Genomic DNA, 20,665 nt, shown 5'->3' on the forward strand with positions numbered 1-20,665 from the left:
CGCGGGGCCCCGAGAGGGAGGCGCGCACCCGCCTAGGGTGCGGCGGGTGCCCATGGGCCCACACCTGCGCGAGAACGCGCGTGTCCGCAGGCGCGCGCGGCGGCCGAAGCGCTGGGGCTGCCGCTCCCCCTTCCCACGCTTGCTCGCGGGCCGTACCAAAGGCGCAGGGGGGAGCGGAGCGAGCCATCGCGGCCCACCTGCGGCTGCGGGGCCTGGGCGGGGACGCGCTCCACCCTGGCCTGCCGCGCGCGCCCGCCGGGGCGCGCGCCCGCCGCCGCTGCAGGCCCCTCCCCCCCCGATGCGAGAGAAGCCGGAGCGCCGCGGCCCATGCTGATCCGTGTCCTCCTCCTCCTCCCCCTCAGGCGGCGCTGGCGGCGGCCCCGGGACCCGCGGAAGCCGGCATGCTGGAGAAGCTGGAGTTCCAGGAGGAAGGTGAGTGCGCGACCCGCGCCCTGCGCTGCCGGCGGCGAGCACCGGGACTGCAGCCCACTCCGGGGAAGCACCGGGCTCCCGGGATGCAGCCCGGTTCCTGGGGACGCAGTCCCGCTCTGAGGAAAGCACCCGGCCTCGGGGAAGCAGCCGAGTTCCTGGGGATGCAGCCCTGTTCTGGGGTTGCGCCTGGTTCCGGGGATGGAGCCCTGTTCCCGGGGACACAGCCTTGCTCCAGGGATGCAGTCCGGTTCTCAGGGAATCAGTCTGGCTCCCGGGGATGCAGCTCTGCTCCAAGGGACGCAGCCGGGTTCTGGGGGACGCAGCCCCGATCCCGGGAGCGGCCGCCCGCGCGCTCCAAGGGACGGCCCTTTTGTCCTCCGCACCCGAACTCAAGAGAGTGCCAGGTGTCATGCAGCCCTAATTGTGCATGTCACCGCGCGCCCCGAGGACACCCCCGGAATCATATGGACAGCCCATACCTTCAAATAACAAACCGGTTCCCTTATCTGTATTTGTGGAAATACCTCCAGTAGGGTGTGTCTTCCTCCCTCCTCTCCCTCAAATGGGTAAAGTTGAATCGACAAACCCGAAGTGGCTCGTAGATCTGGTTTGAGACCAGTCGACCCCCTCACACTTGACCATCCTGTCTCCTCTCCTGCCGCCTGGTTATTCTTCTTTCTGCCCTATTTTTAAATACTAGCTTCTTACAGGTAAATAGCCTGGCTCTTATTTTGAGGCTGCTAACATTTAAACGGGGAAGTCGAAAATGAACTTTATATAAGATGCATGACCATTTGCAGACTATAAAAGGCCTTATGCAGTCTCGTGTACTTCCATGATTTATTTAGGGGCTGCTCCTTTTTCCGAGAGTACTGACAAAACGAAGGGCCTGGAACAAAGAATGTGCTGTGTGGATGCTGTCCCTTGTGCCAACTTTACTTTAATACCCCTGTTCATTTATGTTCAGACAATTACTTAAATAAGCATGCTTAACCAGCTGGGGAGTGCTACCCTGATAGCATTAGGCCAGTGCCTGTTGTAGCTTCACTGTAGCACTTCACAAAAAAAAAAAAAAAAAATGTTGGCCTAAAGATAATACGTCTCTATAGAAATGTCTTCGTTACTAACAAACGGTGCATTTCAGAATTTTCCCGAGCTTTGCTTGTGTTTTGTCCTATCAAAAGAGAAGCCCGTGTCTTCATTTGGACGCACCTCCTGATCCCTTGGTGTTCCTATGCTGCATGCACAGCAGGTAGTGACCAGTGGCTGCCAGGTTTGTGGTCTGGGAAGGCTAAGCTGGAGAGATTGAAGTGAGGCTTGCCGGAGTGGAGCTCTATGTGGGAGGACCCAGACTCACATGCAAGTGGTGTTGCGTTCTCCGTGCCTTGGTTTCCTCTTGTCTGTAAGAGAGCCAGTGGTGAAACTCTTCGAGGGTTCCGTGAGATCATCCGCTCTGAGGCGTTCAGCGAGAACCCATGGTCAGTGCTTTGTAAGTGTTACTTTTACTAAGTGCCATTAGCCAAAACCCACGGACTTTATTAGTGAATCTCAACATGGGGGTTCTGCTTAGTATAGGTTTCGTGGCTTTTCTCTTTCCTCGAGATTTATTTTATGCGCCTTTCTCACAGTTAGCTGTGTACCCTTTCGCCTCTGGATTGCCTGTGTCGTGAATATACAGTGTGAAAGCAAGCTTGTTAAGAATAAAAATTAAAATTAAAAACAGGAGCGCCCCCTCTCCACCCATCTATTTTTATCCGTGTCACCGTCGTTGCTTTTACGCTGAACCCCACAAATAACCCTGTCAAATGTTCCTAGATTTTTAGGAAGGCAGACTATTAAACAATTGCTGTGAGGCTGAGCTGGAATGGGAATGGTGTTGGTGGAATAGTCCAGTGTTTCCCTGGAACTTTAAATTGTTCATTCATCTGAAATTCAGAAAAGCCGCTTGTTTGAAGGGGAGAAAGGAGGTGCAACAGGGAGGCATCACACCTTTAAGTATCCCGGGAACCAATGCTAGCCGTCCGCAGAGTGGGTCCCAACTGAATATGCCCGCTCACTCTTCTGCCTTCCTCATTTCCCCGTTAGTGTCCTCAGTTACGCATTTGGAGGCCTGACGACACATTCGTTATACGGGCAGGTACATGGTAACTGGAAGTGTTGTGCCAAAGCCGTTTTTCTATTTCCTTATAAATGTCAACTCTGTTGCAGTCGACAGAAGGCGTCTAAAGTATTAGTAAGGCTGGAGGAAAGAAGAGGTGGAAGGGGGACAGCACAGCAAGGCTGTTGTTAGTCTGAGCTAAGAGGAGGTAGTCCTGCTCTCTGCTCTCCTGTGTGCATCAGCTGGGCTCGGGCGCTTCCTGCTACCCAGCCCTGGTGTGCCTGCCTTCTCTCAGTTCTTTCACAGGCTTCCCTTTAAAGAGTGAGGCTCCAGGTCATGGGCCTTCGGGTGCAGCAGAAGGGGCTATCTCATCTCAGACTTTGTGTTATTCACCCAGTCTGTCCCCTTTGCAGCCCAAGGCCAAACACAGTAGGGCTGGGGTCCAAGAAAATTGATTTATGAAACGGGCCAGCGTTGGCTCCTACATGTAGCACAGCAAGCCATGCTCCTCTTGGCACTCAGCGCGTCCCTCACCCTTTCTGCCTCCCACCTATCTTACCACAGCTGCGGGGTGCACTGCAAATCGCATCTCTCTGAAGCTGCCCGTCTGTGTGCCTTTCCCTTGTCCCCCTGTTCCGCTCTGCTGGTGTCTGCCATAAGGATCCCAGTAGCCACCTGAAATGTCTGTACTTGCTTTATGATGCTGGGAGAATTCATTGATCTGATGCTTGCAAAACCCTGAGACCAGAACGTCTCCAGAGCCATCGCTTTATGGGTTTGCTTTTTTTTAATTCTTTAAGCTCTGGGGCCTGAAAGTCACTTCATTTCAGCATTGTGTTTATCCCAACTGCTTTGAATTTATTTCCTGACTAGGTCTGAACCTGAACATAGCCTGGACTGCTCTAAAGATCATATATTGCATGCCCCACAGTTCAGTCGGCCAGAATCCTGGCCCTATTTACCAGCTCGGACATTCTCGTAGACTTTAGGTCCATCCCTGGCTTCCGTCCTGTTGTCCCCAAAGTCTAGGGGCTTGTAGAGGACTAGTGATAGGTTTGAGGTGGCTTGCAGCAGTGGTGTTCTCTGCCTGCCCTTGCTGATCGGTTTCTCCTCACCTTTATCATCTGTCCATCCCACCTCTCAGTTCTTCACCAGGTCCAGACCTCACTCACACACTCTTGCTGTGGGAAGCCGGGCTAATTGACTCCAGAGTGATGAGAAGTAAGGAAGGGACTGGGCCATAGCTCCATTGTGGTGTGGTCGTTTGCTTCCTGGTGACAAACCCCATGACCAAAAGCAACTTAGGGAAGAAAGGATTTATTGCCCCACTGCTTGTAGTTCATCCCGAAAGAAAGTCAGGGCAGGAACCTGGATGCAGAGGCCATGGAACGATGTCGTTTACTGGCTTGCTACCCATGACTCTTTGTGTCACCCAAGATACAAGGACACAGGTGCCCAGAGAAGGCACCACCCTGAGTAGGCTGGCCCTCCCACATCAATCACTGACTGACAGGTACCCTACAGACATGCCGAAAGGCCAGTAAGATAGAGGCATTTTCGCAATCGAGGTTCTTCCCAGGTAACTCTAGTTGGTGTCGGGTAAACAGGAAAACTAAACAGCAAATACAAGGACCTAAACTCAGTCCCCAGCACCCACATATGAAAAAGCAGGGCGCGATAACACCAGCTTGTAATCCCTGCACACTGGGGAAGTACAGACAGGCAGATCTCTGGAGTCTGTTGGCCAACCGGACTAGGTGAATTGGCAAGGTCCAGGTTCAGTGTGAGACCCTATCTCAAAAACCAAAGTGGAGAGCAATGGAAAAAGACATCGAGTAGCCACCTCTGGCCCTTACCCGCTCGTGCACCCAAACACTTAGATACACGCATGCACACATGAATGCATGCACGCAGACACACAGGCACAAGAAAGAACAGGGACCACTTTGTGGGAGAGTAAGCCTCATTTCCCAGTAAAACACCTCACAGTTAAGGCCCTGTCATGTGAGGGACTTGGCCATCTTTCCTGGGGTAATCCACAGAGCCTCCTGAAGCTTTGTTTGAGCATTGTTATTATTATGGGCTGTGTCTGGCAGACACAGGCCTGGCGCTTAGTGACTGCTTGCTTGCTTTCCATTCCTGCCTGGAAGTCAGACTGCAGGGCATCCAATAACCAGTGTACACACACACACACACACACACGCACACGCACACGCACACACACACAGGCGGGGGGAGGTGGGGAGAACTAACAAAAACTTGCCCACTAACCCATGGTTCTTACCTCATGGGACATAATGACCTAAAGTAAGCAAAGATGGGGGCTCTCTCTGGAGACAGCACACCTCAGATATTGCAGTCATGGGGTCACCATACATGAACAAGTACACAGTTTCCATGTGGTATTAAATTTTCACAAGGATAGGAAATTCAGGGAAAATATAAATGGCTCCGGTTGCGTCTGCTGGTAGAGGGCAACCTAGGAAGCCTTCCTCCTTACCAGGCTCTCAGAGCTTTTAAGAGCAGGCTCTGCAGTCAGCCTGCAGGTTTGTTGCCTGCGATGAGAAGGGTGCTGACCTCTGGTGGTAGACATGTCAAAGCGACAGGTTCTGAATGTCTCTGCGCTCTCTCAGCTCTTACCTTCTCTTGCGGGCTTGGCTTATAGGCAAGGGATATATTGATTCTTGACCACAAGAATAATTAAGGTTGTGTGAAATATCTGTAGTAGACATTTTCCTGCCTAGCTTTAACTGTATTCACATATCGCCACATGTTTTAGGACATCCAAAGTCAGGGTCTAATGTATCTTAACGGTATCCTAGGCTTAAGGAGGTACAGGGGTCGTCATGTAGACTGTGCTTTGGGAGGGAGTCTGCCCTCCCCCCACCCCCGCAGAAGTTTCTGGAATGAAATTTTGAGTCCTTATGTAACCTGGAAAGGTGATGGGTCTTTAAGAGATGAGCACGCCCTTAGAAGGGATTAACGTTGGTCTCCCAGGTATACGTTGGTTCTTCCAAGGCAGTTTGGAAAGGATCAAGCTAGCCTCAGCAGTCTCTGGCCTCTCTCTGTCCTTAGAGCCTCTTGTACCAGCCGCCTTGTGATACTCTCCCCGTTACAACGCAGCGCGTAGGAAACTCAGCGTACACGAACACCACGCTACTTAGGTTTTCCTGCCACCAAAATCATAAGCCACGTAAATATCTGTGCTTTGCTCAGAGCATGGTATTCTGTCCAAGTAGCAAAAAGCAGGCTAAGACAGACAGATAGGAAAAGGTTATGCTGCCGAAAAGGGGAGGGAAATCCCTGACCGGTTTAAACATCGAGTGTTTGGATAGCAAAAAAATGTGACTTATCACTAGGCTTCGAAAGTGCATGGAACCAACTAGAAACTCATCAGGAACCAAGGTAGCATCTCCCGTCACTTCGCTAGGGACTTGTGAACTTACCTCCAGAAGACTGTCTTGCTATCGTATGGGCCTGGTGGTCCAGATCCCATCACTGTCCAAGTGGAACTCCACCCCACTCACCAGAGTCCTGGGCCTGTGGTTTGACCTCAGTGGCTTCCACCTTCACCAGTCAGATATAAACAGGAACAGCGTCCGCTGTGCAGCAGCAGCAGCAGCAGCGCCAGAAAAATCGGAAGCATGTTTTAATGTTCCCTTCTCTGAGATCTTTTGATAACCACTGGCATGTATTGTGGCACTATGCTGAATCTCAAATAACCCTAAGGCACCCAGCATTACCACCCCCACCCCAACCCCACCCCCAGGTCACAGAAGAGGGAACTAAGAAGGGAAGAGGTGAAGTGCCCTCTCTGAGATGGCATGCCCAGCACATTCGGGAGACGTGTGGTACTCACCTAGAGTCAAGCCCATGTTGGAGGCCAATGTGAGGCCATCTTCCTTTCAGGAAGCCCCCTTACCATGGTTGCTGCCTCTTTATTCTTTACCCCAATTCTGCCCTGCATCCAAACTTGCCAAGGTCAGCAGAAGCTTATCGTCCCCAAATCCAGTGGGCAGCAGTCAGCCCTCACCCCCCTCTCGACCTGTAGTCCACACAGTTGCCCTGTGTCCTCGTCTCTGAGCTCATCCTTAATGTCTACCACACAGCTGGAGCAGCAGCTTGGTGCCTGGTGGGCTCCTCACTATAGCTGGCTGTTGATTCCCTCTGTGGTTCTTCCTCTTCCCTCTGCAGCCAGTATAACGTGGTGTGACTCACAGCTCCATGCAGCCACCCTTCTTACCGAGTGTAAGAAACCAAGTGCTCCTGAGGCTCCATTTGAGGCCTACTCACCTTCACACTGGTCCTCACCTGAGAGAGCGCTCACTCCTGGCTCTGACCAGTATTCATACTGCCCAGCATTTGGTTTCATGAAACCAAACTTAGCCATGAAACTTAGTGTCTAAGAATGTCCAGTACACCTCTCCAGCCAGGCCTCTGTCCTTCACGGGTGCCTAGCTAGCAAAATCAGCCATGATCCTCATAGTCTACTCGCTTTCCTGATCTCTTTTTCCCTCCCCCTCCCCATCCTCCCCCCCTTTCTGTCCTAATTTGATAAAGAAGGAAGGGATGGAAAGAAGCAGGAGCGGACCCCAAGAACAGGCGAGGTTGGTCATGGAAGCTTATGAGGGATCAAAGGAGGCAGAACAAGCTGCAGAGATCAGCTTCTCTGGGGACCAAAGCAGCCTGTGGAGTAAAGGGTTTATTTTATCTTACAAACCCCAGGTAGCATGTCACCACTGAGCAAAGTCAGGGAAGGAACCTAAAGGCAGAGGCCATAGAGGAATGACCTTGCTCCTCATGGTTCACCCAGCCTGCGTTTTTAGACAACCCAGGATCACCCATCCAAGATTGGTATCACCCACAGTGCACTGGGCCCTCCCACATCAGTCATTAATCAAGAAAATGTTTCGCAGTCTTGCGTATAGGCCGGTCTAATGGAGGCATTTTCTCAGTTGAAGGTTCCCTTTTCCCACATGAGTCAACTTGTGTCAAATTGACAAACCCGAGCCCTAGCCAGCACATTTTCTCCTTCTTCCTCTTCCCCACCCCCTTCTTTCACTCTGCCAGCTTGGTTCGATGATATCCCCCACTGTCTCACCCGCCTGAGGATTGCCTTCTAAGCACCGCCTCTCTTCCTGCCAGCCCAGCCCTCTCCATCCATCTGTTGAACTAGGAGCTGATCTCTGCAGCTCACCCTGCCTCCTTCAGTCCTGCCTAGTTTTCCTCCCTGTCCTTGGTGTCCGCTCCTTCCCTCCCTCCCTCCCTCCCTCTTCCTCCCTGTAGCATCCCTCCTGCACTTGCAGCTTTTGCTGCCTCGAGCGAGCGCACACACACCTACTCCACCAGGCCTCTGTCTTCTCAGGGACTATTCACTCTCTCCCCCCCACCCCACCCTCCTCTCTCTGGATGGTTCTTCCCTCTCCTCTCACTGAGCCCTGCACACCTAACCTAATCTTTTAAATGGCTGTAAGAAGCAGTTAGCCTCATCGTTTCCATTGCATGGAGGAAGAAAGTGAAAAGGACAGGCCTGCAAGTCTGAGCCAGGCAGGACTTCACTGAGTATCTCAGTGCCCTAATGGGGTCACTGCATTTCTTTGTTAGTAAACCTCAGGCTCCAAGGGCCTTCATTTCCTATAAATATTTGTTACGTGGAGTGGAACTTTAGCCCTCACACTCACAGAGCCTGGAGTACTTCAGCTGGTTGATTCCTATGGGGAAAAAAAGAGCTATTTGTGTTGAAAGCACCATGCAGGTGAGGAAGAGCTGACTTTGGTAATGCGGATGAGGTGGAGAGGTGGAGGAGAGTGGTAGGTACCGAGTCTCTCTGCGATGAGGACACATCTCCACCCGCCCATGCCGGCCAGGCGTGCGGTGTCTGCCGATGGGGCGAGTCATTGGTAATCCAGCAGGAAGGATGGGCAGTCTGTGTGAGGGAGGGTCTTCCAGATTTTCACTTTGTGGGAACAAGGTGCGTTCTGCTAAGGGTAGAGAAGAGTCTGACTTGTCTTCCATAGTTAAGGAAGAATCCATGGGGAGGCAGCTAATTTGGGGTCCTTTGGGTCGAGTTGTAGTTATTGTCCATTTGTCCAGGGGTGCTGCTGTCGTCTCCTACAGTTCCTGTAGATCTGAACTTAACATCACATCACTTTGCCTCAAGCCACCCCGTTTTTAGTTTAGTTTCAGATTGATACTTTGGCCATTTACAAGTAAGTTGCTAACAAGAACTTGCTGGGGTGGAATATTCGAGGCTGGTGACAAAGCAGAGCCCGCAGGAGACGCTGGGCCTAATCCCCCAGTGCTGCATAAGCCGGGCAGAGTGGAGCTGAAGCAGGCCTGTCGTCCCAGCCCAGGCTTGAGGGCAGGTACGTCGCAAGTTAAGATCCCCCTCCAAGATGTAGTGTGTCCAGGCCCTGTGTCCAGGTCGGTCAGCCTAAGCTACTCAACCCTGCCTCAGAAAGGAGAAAGGAGAGAAGAGGAGGTGGAGGAGATCCTGCTGCTGCCATTTGTCGTAGGATGTTCTCCCATCCATTGTGACCACCTCAAGATACAGACACACACACACACACACACACACACACACACACACACACACACACACCACACACACACACACACACACACACACACACACACTTGGTGTCTTGGCTGTGTGGCCATTGGTCTTACTGGTGATCCTAGCTTTGAAGTCTGAACAGATGACCCACCCGTTTCTAAATGCCTCTATAATTAGTGCCATAGTAACTAAGAGTCACACCCAGATCGGGGACCTATTCCCCCTGGTTAGTAGTTCTGGGACTTTAAGCAAAGTACTTAAAGCTTTGTTTTTCGCAGGTAGCTTGTCCATACCAGCACCGAGCTCCTATGAGTAAATGTGCATCGAGTAACATGACCACAGACAGCGTTCAGCCAAACGTGAGGGTGTGGTCGTTTGCATACACAGTAGCGGTAATGACTGCCATAAAGCAGGTGCCTGGTGGATGTCTCTGCCCCTTTGCAGCCGTGGTGAGCACAATTGTGTTTACCTTCTTTACTCGGAGTACCCTGCAGAAGGATGACATTGTTGTCCCCAGATAAAGAGCCAGATGTGGCCGCGTATGCCTGCAACCCTGAACTCGTGGATGGAGGCAGTGACAGTCCCACATGTTCAGATCCAGTCTGAGCTAGCTAGTGAGTTTCAGGCAGCCTGGGCGAGAAGCCTGTGTCTCAAAGAAGTAAAAAGCAAAAGAAGAAGAAGAAGAAAAAGAAGTAATAATGATAACAGTTCAGGCTTAAGCTCTGATGTGGTCAAATTCAGTAGGTGGTATGGCTGGTTTCCCGGTGTATACAGCATCTAAAATTCTCAGTCTTCAAAGTCATTTTTTTGTCTGCTAATATTGATTGCTGTCGGGCCATCTCTTGGTCATTCCAGGAGGAGGCTAGTGACTGGAAACAGTAGGGCAGAGTTAGAGGGTTGAAGGTTGGGACTTTGAGAACCATTCCTAGCCTCTGGGCAGAAAAAGTGCTCTAAAGTTGATCAGCAGTGACCTGCGTTTTAATTAGTCATGCATACTAAATAGACTTCCATTAAAATCGTGAAAGACAGAGTCCAGAGAGCGTCGAGACAGCTGAATACATGGGGTCTGTGAAAGCTCAGGGCATCTGCCCACACCCCTTACAATATTCCTGTGTATGTCTCGATAAACTGTTAATTGTTGCCCTCGAGAAAATTGATGGATCCCAGGGAGAGAGGCGCAGGGACCTTCATTTATAGTCAATCAATCAGCCACGGGGTTTGCACGAGGATTTGCACCCAGGACGGCAGGGATGTGGGCAGACCTGATCTGAGCCCTACACCTATGGATTCCATGGCCCCCCAGGTGGAGAATCAGAACTGAGAAAATCCAGCAATGGGGTCCTGTGGGCATCGGGTTCAGTGGGCACAGAATTCCATACACTTGGTCTCAGAATTCTGTGGAGGGGAGAGGAGAGGAGAGGAAAAGAGAAAGGGGGCAGTAAGAAAAGTAGCTTCTCCTCTATAGAAGGCCACAGGAAAGGTAGCTGCAGTTCCCCCAATAGGTTCAGTCCCCGAGTGCCCTACCCTCCCCCCTACTCTGTCTCCCACTCAACCTGAGCCCCTAAACAGACTGGAAGGTGTCATCCCAGGCCTGTGAACTGATAGCAGTGTCCATGGCCAGTGCCTTGCTGTGGTTCTGTGCATGGCTTTTATACATCATGGCTTGGAGTGGCAACTCCTGACAGAGTGCCTCTGGCCATTAGAACGGTGGCATGCCACGATGGAGATAGCCTGTGGATCTGTAATGGGAGCTTCAGTGCTAGCCCCTAACAGTGTACGTAATTGTGGACCAACACTGCGATTTGGGAGAATGGTACTGCTTCCAGAATGAGGTAGCCTTTCATCAGCGTCTAACTGCGGAATGCTCATAGTGTTTTCTCGTCATCTTGAATTCACCTTCCCTGGTTGACAGAATTGATCTCTCGCCCTCTGGTGGTTTGCTGAATTGATCCTTTCATCTTTTCCTGCTGAGATGAGATCTCATAGAAAAGGAGCCCTGCTCGGTAAAGACGAAGGCGTGTTCCTGGAGAAAGCAGTAGCATGGATAGCAGACCTTTGTCAGGTCTGTTTAAGAGGAGCGTGAAACCACAAAGTGTCAGAAATTAGAGAGCCTTCTTCACCGTCAACAGATTCTCAAAGTAATATACAGGAAAGGAAGCTGGACAGAGCTGGAGTTAAGAGTGCTTGAGGCTGGGGGCTGGAGGGATGGCTCAGTGGTTAAGAGCACTGGCTGCTCTTCCAGAGGTCCTGAGTTCAATTCCCAGGACACAACCTTCTGAAGACAACCATGTCTGAAGACAACAACAGTGTACTCATAAAAAGTAAATAAATAATTATTTTTAAAAAAAAAAGAGTGCTTGAGGCTTTTGCAGAGTGCCAGAGTTAGGTTCTCAGAATCCACATGGTGGCTCACAACCATCTGTAACTTCAGATCCAGGGCCCTCCACAGGCACTGCCCACATGTGGTATACAGACAGACATTCAGGCAAAACTCTTGTATGCGTAAGAAACATTTTTTTAAAAGAGAAATGGGACCATGGTGGTTTTAATGAGAACAGCCCCCAGAGGCTCATATATATAGGTCCCCAACTGGTGGAACTTTTTGGGAAGGACAGGAGGTGTGGACTTGTTACAGGAGGCGTGTCACTGGAGTAGAGTTTGAGTTTTCATCATTTCCAGTTAGGACTCCCCCAGTCATGCCTAGCTAGGCTTGTGGGTCAGATGTAAGCTCTCAGCACCAGGCCTGCTCCCATGCTCCTCCTGAAGCCATGAGCCCCAGATAGGTTGGTTGGGGTGTCTCATCAAAGCAATAGAAGAGTAACCAAGACAGAGACTGCACTGATGAGTTTTAAGACTGTTCCGTTATTACCTGAGTAATTATCACTAGCGTGTATTTCCCTGGTTTGTTTCCTGCCAATTACCACAAGAGAAAAAGTAATTGAGTTGAATCGTATGGAAATCGGTGGACTGTTTGTGGCTGGGGGTGTAGCTCAGTTGATAGAGTGATGGCCACACATGCACAAACCCATGGCTCTGTTCCCAGCACCACATGACCATGCATGGTGGCACAAACCTGTAATCGCAGCAACTGGGAGGTGGAGACAGGAGGATCAGAAGTTTACGATTATCTTTAATATATATCCAGTCTGATCCTCGATACATGAGACCCCATCCAAAACAAAAATGAAGAAACTGCAGAAGCTGGGGAGATTCTTTAGTTTGTAAAGTATTTGTCACACAATGGTCCCCAGAAGCCATGTTTTGTTTTGTTTTGTTTTTAAATATGACCAGGCGTGGTGATGCATATCTTGAATCCCAGTGCTTGGGAGGCAGAGGCAGGCCAATCTCTGTGAGTCGTTCTACCACTTTCCCTGAACAATAGAAGCTTGGTACTCAGCCCTGGGCACAGGAAAGGAAGAGTGGGTATTCTATGAGGCCTGCTTTATCCGTAAGTCAGGGCCAGAGAAGGCAGCAGTTAAGAGGACAGCAGAAGGCACTGGCAGAACTGTGCAAGCATAAGAAATGTCAGCTATCAGAAGCCCCATGTGCTCCGGCCAGGCCCAGGCAAGAATCCCTCAGTTTACCAAGACGTACACAAGTCCATAACAACACAGAAGGAGTCTCCCTTCATCTCAAGAAATGCCGAGAGAGCTGACCAGGATCCCCTTTCAAGATCCCCAATACAGTAGAGATTGGAGGAAGCTGTGCTGTTGCCCTGGTCCCCGTGTCAACTGCTGCTTACTGTGACCATGACTGTGACCCTCACTTGCTTTAGTTCAGTGTCTGGGTTCTGTGTCCTGGGAAGGAGTGGGTGTTGCCGGGGGGGGGGGGGGTCTCAGTAAACAAGATGCATAGCATCTGAGGAATGACATTTAAAGTTGTCCTCAGACTTCCACAAGGGTATGTACACAGATGCGTGAGCACCTACATGCATATACAGAGTGCACATACACATGCACACGCACGCATGCACACATGAATGCATGCAAAACCAAAAACTTGCAAGAGAATAAATGCCAGTGGGATTCATCCTAATCTTAAGCCCTGGGGTTATATTAATGTTTAGCTTTGTTTGCTTCCTGTTACAGTATTATGCACCATGACCCAAAGCAACCTGGGGAGAAAGGATTTTTTGGCTTCCACTTCCACACCACAGTCTATTATCAAGGGAAGCAAAGGCAGGAACTCATGCATGGCAGGAACCTGGAGGCAGGAACTGAAGCAGAGGCCATGGAGGAGTGAGTGCTGCTTTCTGGCTTGCTCCTCATGGCTTGCTCAGTTTGCCACCTGCCCAGGGGAAGCACCCCCCACAGCGGATGACATCTCCTACATCAAATCACTAATCAGGAAAATGCCCTACAGACCAGCCTGATTGGGGCATTTTCTCAGTTGAGTTTTCTCTTCTGAGATTAACCAAGCTTAGACCGGGGGGGGGGGGGGAATCACGATTCTATCAAAGGACATTAGAAAATTTTGTAAGGCCATCACTGCACTGACCTCTCCTTGCTCTGTGACAGCCTGACCCCCAGCATGTCCCCATGCCCGCCCGCAGAGGATGAGGCCAGCGCTGGGGGGCACTCCTGGAGTAGAGGCCAATGGGAGAGGCAGGCAGTCAGATAAAAGAGCTAAAAAAGCCAGCCGGGCTGCTGCAGGGCTTCCACTGACATCTTGGGCTATGTGCTGCCCTGTGTGCGAGCACACACAGCCTCTACTCACCAGATGCCAGGAGAGCCTGCAAGCTGTACCCCAGCCTGCAGCAAAAGCCGCTCAGGTTTCACCAAACATCCCCCTGGGGACAAGCACATGCTATGGCTGAGAGGAAGCTGGAGCTCCTGCTCTCCATGGGCTTCCTCCACAGATAACCTGCTCGTCTGTGTGCCCCTGAATTCCTTTTAACTGTGGGGCCCACTTGAGGTCCTTTCTTCCCTTGCCCCATACTGCAAGGACTACAAGGCATATACACTCTGATTTTCTGTTCTCTTTCCTGCCTTGAATCTGTGTAATGTCGAATTGATGTCACCCATACTCAGTCGCCATGCTCTGGTCCCGTCTAGAACTTCTGAAAAGCTGGCTTCACAGTAGTAATGTCATGTTACTCTGGAGGATGTTATCTGAGCCCCAGGCCTCAGTGTCTTCGTCTGAGGAGTTGGGTGGTAACTTTCCCTTCCTTATGGACTTAGTCTCAGCTTGAGGTTTAACGTTGCTGGTGCTGAGAGCAGAGTGGCCACAATGTTGATTACTGTGTGCCAGTGTCGTTACTTACACTGTGGTATTTAGCTACTCTGTGCTGCTATTCCTGGAGACATCTTCATGCTTCTTATTGCTGTTTCAAATAGTAATGTCCCGCAGCAAATGTAGATTACTGTGGAAGATACTGTAGGGAACCTTTCTCATCCTCGAGAACTGGAACCAAGTGAGCCTCCAGATATCTACACATTCCCCTTCCCTTCTTCCTGCCCCTCCCACCCCCAGGACTCTGACCTCACTTCCTGTCACACTGTAGCCTCCACCCTCTAGACACCCTTTTCTCAGCTCCGTCTTACATCTTAAGGATAAAAGCAGAGGGTGTCGGGGCTGGTATGGCTCAGTTAGAGATCACTCATTTGAGCCTCTGGGTTCCCTCCCCAGTGGTGACAAGACAAAGCAACTGGTCAGCGGTCAGCGATCAATTCCTAGAGGTGTCCGTGGCCAGACTGAGAGCTGAGTTGAAACACAGAGAACAGACAGCCACAGAAACAGAGATGCAGTGCGCTAAGGCGTCCACAGACAGGGCGTGAGCAGCCGTCCCTCTGACTGACACTTTGTTCAAGGGTGAGGCTGGGATAATTCACACCCGTGGTGATGTCATACGACAGCCTGTCCAGAAAGGGAAACTGGACAGCAGCGTGTGCTGCCTGGTGCTTCACCCCTCCTGTGGTCTTCGTCTGAGGAGACCTGGAGGAGCTTACAGAGGGGAGGCCAGGTGTGGCCTTAGGCCATCTTTTATTTTCCCATTTGGGTCGAGATCAACCATGTAACAGTCAATGTGTGCCTGTTCCCAAGAGTGACAGGATAGCCCTCCTAGACCATGCAGGAGTTTCAGGGAGGGACCTAGAACTGTCCTGGTGGGATTTGGGGCAGGGCAGCCAGGACCGGAACAGGCTTCCTGGAACCACAGCCTGTCGTGGCTGCCCGGGCTTGAGAGCAGTGCTACCTGATGGTGCTGCCCAGTTGGTAGTCATCAGCTGTATTCATTTCCTCACCACCCTGACAGGGGCAGATTAGCAGAGGAAAGGGTTGCTGGGTTCATAGTTTAAAGAGACACAGTCCATTGTGGCGTTGGGAGTGAGGAGGATGGTCCTGTTGCATCCTGGGTCAGGATGCAGAGAAACTGCTGCTGCCCACATGCAGGGTGGGTGCCCCCTCCCCAGTTAACCTGATCTAGCTAACCCCTGAGGACATGCCCAGATGTTGGTATACGATGACATTCTAGATCCTGTCCACTGGCAGAGTTACCCCTCACAGTAGTGAATTAATCAGTAGGCATTATCTCCAGCGAAGACATGCCCGAGCCCATTTCTGAGTCATGTCTCCTCGGCCGTCCTGCATTTAGGTTTGATTAACACTCACTAGGAAGCTATTATTCCGTTAGCCCTCACTCTGGTGTCTGCTGTTCTGATCGTCTCTTCATGCCTCTGCTTGACTTAACACTTTTTGTTCTCGTCTTCATCTTATGAGAACAAAAAGATGAAGCAGTGTACACATTTTTGCAATTGCTTTCTAAATTAAAGTTCCACGGAAGTGGATTTGGGGAAAATATTAATAATATATGATACAGTGAGTGCCACTGAGGCTTGGATTTGTCTAGTCTGCTGTATTCAGAGGTTTTAGAATATTTAGAATACATAGTGAGTGTGCTGGGGAGACAGCTCGGTAGGTAAGAGGGCTTGCTATCCAAACATGAGGGCCTGAGTTCAAATCCCCAGCGCCCACACAACAAGCCAGGTATGACTGAGTGTACATGCTTGTAACCCCAGACTAGGAGGTGGAGACAGGCAGGTCTAGCCTAGCCGTTATGGCGAGCTTTGGGTTCAGTAAGATTCCCCACGTCAAGGCAGTGAGGCAGATAAGCAGAGTCGTAAGAGAAAACACTCCACATCCTCATGTGGCTTCCATTTGCACACCAGTGAACACATGCATGTACACACACACACACACACACACACACACACACACACACACACAAATGATAATTAGATAGATAGGATGACCATTTTAAATTATTTCTGCAATCTTAATTCCATGTTTCCTACCAGAATTAGAAAATAGGTTTAGGGTTGGGGATTTAGCTCAGTGGTAGAGCGCTTGCCTAGGAAGCGCAAGGCCCTGGGTTCAGTCCCCAGCTCCGGAAAAAAGAACCAAAAAAAAAAAAAGAAAAGAAAGAAAGAAAATAGGTTTAGTATAAACTATACTTACAACTTATTAAGCTTTGGAACATTAAAGTGTTGTTTGTGTTTTTTTTTTTTAAATCACAGGGCTATTTCCATTTGGTCATTATTTCAGTGACCTCCCCCATCTCAATCTCTCAAAATCAATCAATATCTCTCTCTCTCTCTCTCTCTCTCTCTCTCTCTCTCTCTCTCTCTCACACACACACACACACACACACACACACACACACACACACATAACCTAATTTTTAGAGGCATATACTGTGAAGAAAGTGTATTTCCCACTGTGTCTAGCTTCCCCGTCGACCCCTGTGGCAGGGTCCACCTGTGCCTCCCCTTTTGGGTACTGGAAGCTTTTGCTGTGTCTGACAGAGTGGGCAGATCTCCTCTTGCCCCTGTCACACGTGATCTATATGTTTTCAGTGGCCAGTGGTGACTTGTGTCCAACACATACGGGAACTCACTGAGTATGTAAAGAAGTGTGAGCCCTGCTTGCCTCCCCGTTCAGTCTCCAGGCTTTGGAAGACCCAGGCCTGTAAATCAGTGGGCTTGCGAGGGCTCCCAGGCAACTGCTCATAAAGCACTAATGGACATGTCAGAACGGTAGCAATTTAGTCCATTGCAAGATGTTGCGGGAGGAAGTGCTCTTTGAACTGATCTTTGAAGGTATGTTAGTGTCCTGAGGCCTCTGTAACCAATCTTTGGTGTACAACAGAAATTTATTCTCCCACAGTTTTGAAGGCCACAAGTCTGATGTAAGCTATCAGCAGCCCTAGAGGCTGGAGGAGAATGTTTCCCAGGCGCACCCCTCCCTGTCTAGCTCTTTGTCTGTTTGTGCCCCCTCTTCTTTTTCTGTCCCCCGCCCCTCCCCCTCTCTATGCTTCTCCTCATTGCTGGCAGTCCTTGTCATCCAACACTGTCTCCATGTTCCTCTCTGGATCTCTTTCAACCCTTCTCTCTTTTATGAAGTCATTTGTCCTGAGTCCAGGATGGTCTGGTCCCAAACTCCTTGTCTGACATCTGAAAATCCCTGACTATAAACCATTTGCCTCCAGATGTTTTAAGTGGCCATTCTGGGTGCAGGGTGTCACTGTTCAGCCCACACTGAAAGGACCCAGTAGACCACAAACAAGAGCACCCAGCGTGTGCGTTGGCACAGTGAGTCTCCTTGGGAGCACCTTCCCAAAGCCAACTCCCCAAAGCATATTCTAGTATGATTCTGATGCATTTATAGGGGTGCAGGGGGCGTCACAGACAGGCAGACAGATGGGTTTCAGCCAGACTCCTGAAACTTGAATTAAATTGAGTCCACTCTGGCTGCATGGGGCTAGATGGGGGGAGTGGGGAGGACATCACGTCATTGAGTCCATGTTGTTAGGCCATCAAATCCAATTTTAGAAAGAGTAATCTCATTTGCATATATCCCATTTAGTGTTTACCATGTTGTTGTTTTTTAATTTATTTATTTTAATGAGAACATTGTAGCTGTCTTCAGACACACCAGAAGAGGGCATCGGAACCCATTACAGATGGTTGTGAGCCACCATGTGGTTGCTGGGAATTGAACTCGGGACCTCTGGAAGAGCAGTCGGTGCTCTTAACCACTGAGCCATCTCTCCAGCCCCATTCCATGATTTTTATTTAAGCTTAAATGTTACGTCTTGCAGACTAATTAACACCACACTGTAGGGAACTAATTTTACACCACACTGTAGGGAACTCGCTGCCTTCTAGTGGGCTTTTTGGCTGCTCCCTTGAACAGCAGTTCTGGGCTAACACAGTTCTCCACCTGGTGGGCCAGGTCCTCAGGGACCAGTCAGTGTCCCTAGCAGTGATGCGCAAGAGGCGGAAGTGAAAAGGGACAGTGTTGGTCCAAGGGACAGGAGAGACCTTGGGGCTCAGACCCAGAAGGACCTAAGTCTAGACCTCTTTGTCCCTCTCTGAACAAGCTGCTTTGGGTGGGGTGGGGTCTTTGTTTTTGCTTTTCCTCTTTAACCCCAAATTAACCTGTTTTTCTCTGCTTTCAAATGCAACTTTGAATTTAACAATGATGTAAATGAAGGAAGTGGCTTCTCTGAAGATGAGAAAGTGGGATAAACTTTGCCTGATTTAGTTGTGGACTGTGCTGTGTACCAGTGGAAATCTCTCCTCCATCCACGCCACTGACATTCAGCATTTGCCTTACCTGTTTACCGTTTCGCTTAATTTAGGCAATTTTTTTTCATTTTTAAAAACGTTATAGATCTTCCTCAACAGTCAGTCTGTTCATGAGAAAGCTCCAAAAGCCCTCTCGAGCTGTCACAGCCAGAGGCACCTGAGTGCAGTGTAGAATCCTGGGTAAGAGCCTGTGACGGCAACAGGACGTGACAGAACTAAGGCAGTGTGAGCAGTGTGGACCTTGGTTAGTAGCTGGTTCATGCTCACTCTGGGTTCATTGTGTAAGCAGTGTATCATACTAATAGAAGATGTTAACAGTGGGCAACATGGCTCCCTGTGGCCCAGAGGCTGCATAAAATGTCTTTTCAGGGGGAATCAGGCTCCCACACCTGCTTTTGATCCAGGAAGCACAGAGTTCTAACAGGGTCTCATTCCCGATCAGACTGAGTAAAGGCTGCAGTGGAAGGGCAGTCCTGGGAGGCAGAACCAGAGCAAGCTCAGGGCCGTGTGAGGCCAGACATGAGCTCCATGGCTCCCCCAGGTGTATAAACAGAGAGTGAGTGTCTGAGTGGCTAAAGCAAGCCTCTGAACAACACTACATATGACAGCTACGACTCAGGAGAACAGATACCTGTGAGTCCAGATTGATGTTGGTCCATTCATACATGAACACACATAAATAACTGTCCCCAAAAGAATTATGCCAAATTACATAGATGCCCTGCCCTGAGGAAGATAAACCCAACCCTTCACCTACTGGGTGTGGGCTCAGGAAACCACAACGCAGAAAGAGGAATAAGGACCCTGAGGAGGACATCCCCAGCCAGGCGACAAGATTGATGATTCAGCAGCATCACCGTTAATGTCCTTGATGTGAGACGTCGACCAAGTCAAGGTCAACAGAACCCCCAGATCATCTACCTGCTCTCCTTAGAACTACCAAGGTTGTTCAGCAGAAGGGAAGTCCGAGTGGAGGAACGCAAGCAGGCATGATAATTATGGGCTGTCGTAGCTGGGCTCCTAAACAAGAAAAAAAGCACGTGGGAAAAAATACAGAAATCCTAATGTTCTCCTTTCCTTTCCGTTTCTGTGACAAACACCATGGCCAGATCAGCATGGGGAGGCTGTAAAGGGTTTGTTTGCCTTACACCTCCAGACCACAGTCTGTCATTGAGGAAAGTCAGGAGAGAAACTCAGCAGGAACCACGGAGGAAAACTGCTTACTGGTGCACTCACAGGCCGCCCACAGTGGATGGGGTCCTCCCGCATCAATCAGCAATCAAGACAACCTTTCTCAGGCTGTCCATACACCGGTCTCGCTAGGCAGTTCCTGACTGAGGCTTTCCTGTCCGGGGACTGTAGGCTGGGTCACGTGGGCAGTTGGAGCTAATGAGGACCCCCGCCCCCCAGTAAGTGGAAGCTACTATCTGGTATCACAGTTGGTTTATTATTGTGACATGTGAGGAAGCAGCTGGGTGTGATCTCAGCTGCCTACTCCTATGTCTGGGGAGGCACCTAGGAGATTGGTAAAGCAATCCAGGTTTGTCCGAGGTCACTTCTGAAGAGAATTAATTGAGGAGAAAAAAATTGCCCTGAATGTTGTGGCCTGTAGCACAGGCTTGCTCTCTGCCTGCTAAAGTGCTGTCCTTGGTACAGGTACACAGCATCACAGAACACGCAGCAGCCTTCCCTGGACCCTGAGCTCCCAAACCAAGCTAGGATGCACGCTTGGTCCTCTCCGTTATTCAGTCTGTCCAGTACCCGAGGCTGGAGAGCTGCCTTGGAAGTAATGAGCTCTGGCCACTCCTCTAGTGGATCGTGGTTCAGTCCCCTGCACCCACACAAGGCCACACACACACAATTACCTGTAACTCAGCTGCAGTGGATTCCACCCTTGCCTGAAGGCACTGCACTGTACACATACGCACATTCACGGAAGCATAGCACTGAGGGCAGCACCAGAGAAGCTGGGCTGCTGCTGACTCTTGGTTC

The 20,665-nt window shown here is 50.3% G+C and overlaps 1 protein-coding gene across 21 annotated transcripts in view; it reads left to right on the forward strand.

Moving 5' to 3' along the window:
* Positions 1–20,665, forward strand: part of Prkag2 (protein kinase AMP-activated non-catalytic subunit gamma 2) — a 241,245-nt gene that overhangs the window by 194,503 nt on the left and 26,077 nt on the right. For 20 of the 21 annotated variants that reach the window (NM_001398879.1, XM_006235951.4, XM_063286390.1 and 17 more), the window contains one exon: positions 363–432. In NM_001398879.1, the coding sequence (NP_001385808.1) occupies positions 363–432 (70 nt within the window). Of the gene's footprint in view, positions 1–282; positions 433–20,665 lie in introns of those variants that run through there. The other variant, NM_184051.1, reaches the window with a different exon arrangement.

The sequence above is a fragment of the Rattus norvegicus genome, chromosome 4 (assembly GCF_036323735.1).
Source record: "Rattus norvegicus strain BN/NHsdMcwi chromosome 4, GRCr8, whole genome shotgun sequence".
Classification (NCBI taxonomy): Eukaryota; Metazoa; Chordata; class Mammalia; order Rodentia; family Muridae; genus Rattus; species Rattus norvegicus.